Source organism: Nicotiana sylvestris, chromosome 8, assembly GCF_000393655.2.
Source record: "Nicotiana sylvestris chromosome 8, ASM39365v2, whole genome shotgun sequence".
NCBI classification, from domain to species: Eukaryota; Viridiplantae; Streptophyta; class Magnoliopsida; order Solanales; family Solanaceae; genus Nicotiana; species Nicotiana sylvestris.
Window position 1 is genome coordinate 97,905,805 of NC_091064.1, and position 4,830 is coordinate 97,910,634.

The 4,830-nt window shown below is 34.9% G+C and overlaps 1 protein-coding gene across 1 annotated transcript; it reads left to right on the forward strand.

Annotated features, from left to right (window-relative positions):
- The first annotated feature begins 664 nt into the window (after positions 1–664).
- LOC104228532 (uncharacterized) lies at positions 665–4,545 on the forward strand. Its single transcript, XM_009781011.2, has 6 exons — positions 665–736; positions 803–1,163; positions 1,281–1,366; positions 2,932–3,040; positions 3,110–3,528; positions 4,486–4,545. The coding sequence occupies exons 1-6, from the start codon at positions 665–667 to the stop codon at positions 4,543–4,545; spliced, it is 1,107 nt and encodes a 368-aa protein (XP_009779313.2).
- The last annotated feature ends 285 nt before the right edge of the window (positions 4,546–4,830 follow it).

Below are 4,830 nucleotides of genomic sequence, written 5' to 3' on the forward strand. Positions count from 1 at the left end.
GGTGTCTTTAATTCCTGCATTTAATTTATGTATCTTAAATTCTATCTTTACTGTTATCAAGTTATTACATCTAGTCAACTAATTGGAAAACTAGTCAACTGATAAGCAATTAAGTTTAAAAAGAAACAATTCACCCCCCAAACTTTCAATTGGTATCAGAGCAAGGCTCACATTTTTCTTTTGCTTAACAGCTTGTGAGAAAATATCATGGCAAATCAAGTTATTATAGGGTCACTCTTCCAAGATGGAACTTCGCAAGTAAGGCCACCATACTTCAATGGATAACATTTCTCCTACTGGAAAGTGCGTATGGAAATATATACAAAGGCGTATGATGTTAAAGTTTGGAGAGTTATCAAAAAGGGGAACTATCCTTTGTCGGCTGTCGCTCAACCTCTTACTGATCCTGAAGATATATATAGACTCATATACATATGAGCAAATGGCAGTTGTGCAAGTCAGCAACAAGGCAATAAATTTTCTCTAAAATGCTATAAGTGGTGAAGAGTATGAGAAAATCTCCAATTGTGATACAACCAAAGATATGTGGGATAAGCTTGAAGTCACATACGAAGGAACCAGCAAAGTAAAGGAAACACATATCAACATATTGGTCCATGATTATGAACTCTTTCAGATGAAAGAAGGATAATCTATTGAAGAGATGTTTGCCAGATTCAGTAAAATCATTAGCGATCTAAAAGCTTTCGGCAAACCATATTCAAGTGGTGATCAAGTTAGAAAGATTCTTAGAAGCCTACCAACTACTTGGCAAACTAAAGTAGTTACACTTGAATAACAGGATCTGAATAAATTGTCTTATAATGAACTTCGAGGAGAACTCATAGCTTTCGAAAAGACATATCTTAAGAAAACAAACCAAGAAGAAAATAAGAAAACAATTGCATTCAAGGCCACAACTAAGATAGCTGAGAATGATATCGATGATGACCCTGAAGCACTTCAAGAAGAAATTACTATGTTGTCAAGGAACATGGATGGTTTAATGAGAAGATTCAGAAATATGAGAAGAGGAAGGATTCAACCTAGGCGATCCAGGCAATATAACGAACAAGATAAGATTGATGAAAAATGCTCTGAGTGTGAAAGATTTGGACATATTCAAGCCGAGTGTCCAGATCTAATAAGAAAAATCTCTAGAGGTTTCAACAATAATAAATCATTTGGAAGCTGGAGTGATTAAGACAGTTCAGAACACGAAGAAATAGCTAATCTTTGCTTCATGACAATTCTGGAAAACGATATGAACAAACTTTCAGGATTTTGGACAGATGAGGACACTTCAGACTACGAATGCAAAGATAACAATGAAAATTGTTTCATGGCACGAGGTGAAACAAGTGAGGTAAGGTATTATAACTGTGAAAGATGTAATGAATTGCAGGATATTCTTGATCTCACTTTGAAAGAGTCTCCAAAAATGATGAATGAACTAATGAGACTCAACAAAGAAGTTTAAGACTAGAAACTCAAACATGAAATATGTGAAATCGAAAAAGAAGTACTTCAAGAAGAGTTTGAGGAGTTGCAAATGCAACTCAATGGCATGCACAAACCCACCAGTCATAGTTCTATCAGGTCAAACCAGGCAACTTACAAGTCAAATGGAGAAGGACTAGCCAGAACAAGGTCCACTAGTACTAACATTAATGAAAGACCCAAAAATGTATTAGGAGTTACGTGACACTACTGCAATAAAAATAGATATAAATATTCTTTTTATCGTTTTCATAAGTCAAATATCTCAGGATGGATTTGGAAATCCAAAAACAATTCTGAATCTAGTAGTACTAACCAACCAGGACCCAAACAAGCTTGGGTACCTAAAAAAGTAATCACTATGTTTTGTAGGAACACCATAGGAGAAGCCACAAAGGAAAATGGTACTTAGATAGTGCGTGTTTCAGTCACATGACAGGTGATAAAAACCTGTTCAAAGAAGTTACAAAAATAGATGGAGGAAGCGTTAAGTTTGGCGATGACTCAAAAGGAAAATAATCGGTACCAGAACAATTCCTTTAAATAATAACTGCGATATTACTGAGGTTTATCTCGTTGATGGACTTAACTACAATCTTCTGAGTATAAGTCAGTTATGTGACTCAGGGTATGAGGTAAATTTTAAGAAAATAGGCTGTGCTATTGAGGATAAGACATGTAAAATAATCCTCCCAGGTAAAAGGTATGGAAATGTTTATATTCTTGATAGTTTTGAAAATATAGATGGCCATATCTGTTTAACATCCATATTTGATGATCATTGGTTATGACATAAGAAACTTGGCCACGCAAACATGCACTTGATAGAAAACTTGTCTAAGCATGAGTTAATTATTGGTTTACCCAAACTGAATTTCTCTAGAAATCATATATGTGACGCTTGTCAAATTGGAAAACAAACTAGAAACTCTTTCAAAAACAAGGATATTGTATCTACTTCTAAACCTTTGCAACTGCTTCACATGGATTTATTTGGGCCCACTAGAACTGCTTGTATAGGAGGAAAACGATATGCTTTTGCTATTGTTGATGATTACTTTCATTTCATTTGGGTGATTTTCTTATCTCATAAAGATGAAGCATTAAAAAAATTTGAGATCTTCTGTAAGAAGGTTGAAAGAGAAAAGGGGTATTTGATTACAACAATCCCGAGTGATCATGGAGGAGAATTTGAAAGCAGAGCATTTGAAGACTTCTATAATATACTCATAACTTTCTACACCACGATCACCCCAACAGAATGGAGTCGTTGAAAGGAAAAACAGAACCCTACAAGATATGGCAAGAACTATGTTATTAGATCATTCACTGCCAAATTATTTCTGGACAGAAGGAGTAAGTACAGAATGTAACATTCTCAACCGATGTCTTATAAGGCCCATTCTGAAGAAAACTCCTTATGAACTATAGAAAGGTAAACGTCCTAATATCAGTTATTTTCATCCAGTTGGAAGCAAGTGTTTCACTCAAAATATCAGTAAGGACAATCTTGGAAAATTCGATACAAGGAGCGATGAAGGTATTTTTCTGGGCTATTAATTAAATAGTAGATCCTTTAGAGTCTATAATAAATGCACATTATGTGTAGAAGAATCTGTACATGTTATATTTGATGAAAATAACTCCTCGACCGAAAAAGGAACTACTGTAGGTGATGAAGATCAATCTCAAGAAATTCAGGAGACAAGTAAATCTCAAAAGTCGACTGATGGATCTGATGCTATGATAGAGTTAACTAATGAAATCAGTAACAATCTGGCAGAACATCCGAAGGAGTCAACTACACATACAGTTCATCCAAATGAATGGAAAAATGAACCTGAATATCCTAAAAAATTCATCATATGGGATCCAAACAAAGGAATGAAAACCAGGGGAGCCTTAAAAAAGAAAGCAAACATAGCACTAATCTCTCAGATTGAGCCAAAGAAGATAGAGGAAGCTCTAAAAGGCTCAAGTTGTATGCAAGAGATGCCGGAAGAGTTAGATCAATTTGACAAAAATCAAGTATGGAAACTAATATCCAAACCTTAAAACGTTCCTGTAATTGGAACAAAGTGGGTTTTCAGAAATAAATTGAATGAGGATGGAAAAGTTGTAAGAAAAAAGCCAGATTAGTTGCTCACGGATATTCACAATAGGAAGGAGTCACCTATGATGAAACATTTGCTCCAGTAGCTCGACTGGAGTCTATACGAATCCTTCTGGCATATGCATATTTTAAGGGATTCAGGCTATTTCAAAGAGACGTCAAATGTGAAACAACCTCATGGGTTTGTAAAAGTTTTCCTATCATATATATAAGCTAACCAAAGCACTGTATGGACTGAAGCAAGCTCCATGAGCATGGTATGAAAGACTCAGTTCATTTCTTATTGATCATGGTTTTACAAGAGGTAAAGTAGACACTACTCTATTTATTAAAAGATCATCAGAAAGTAATCTCATTATTCAAATTTATATTGATGATATTATATTTGGAAGTGCTAATCCTCTTATGTGCAAGAAATTTTCAAATCTTATGCAAAGTGAGTTCGAAATGAGCATGATGGGAGAGCTAATGTTCTTCCTTGGATTTCAAATCCAACAATCTGAAGAAGGAACGTTTATATGTCAGACCAAATACACAAAGAAATTGATTCAAAAATTCGGCATGAGTAATGCTAAAGTCATTGGCACACCAATGAGTCCTTCAACGAGCCTCGATAAAGACGAACAGAGAATCCCTATTGATGAAACTAAGTATCATGGAATGATTGGCTCACTTCTTTATCTAACTGCCAGTCGACCGGATATTATGTTTACTGTCTGTAAATGTGCTAGGTTTCAGACAGCTCCTAAGGAATCACACCTTAGTGCAGTAAAGAATTATTCGATATCTTATTGGAACTGTCTCTCATGGACTATGGTATCCTCGTTCTAACACGTTTAAATTAGAAGGTTTTTCAGACGTTGATCTTGCAGGTGATAAAGAAGACAGAAAAAGCACAAGTAAAACGTGTCAATTACTTGGTAAAGCATTGATTTCCTAGAACATTAAAAAACAAGCATCAGTTGCACTATCTACTACTGAAGTTGAATACATCGCTATTGGACAATATTGTGCACAATTATTGTGGATGTCTTATCAACTTGGTGATTATGAACTTTCTTTAAACCTATACCAATTTTCTGTGATAATTCTAGTGCTATATGTCTCTCTAAAAATCATGTACATCATTCTAGGGCAAAGCATATAGACATCAAACATCACTTTATTAGATATCATGTCCTTAAAGAAAATATAGAAATATCTTTTGGTGGAACACT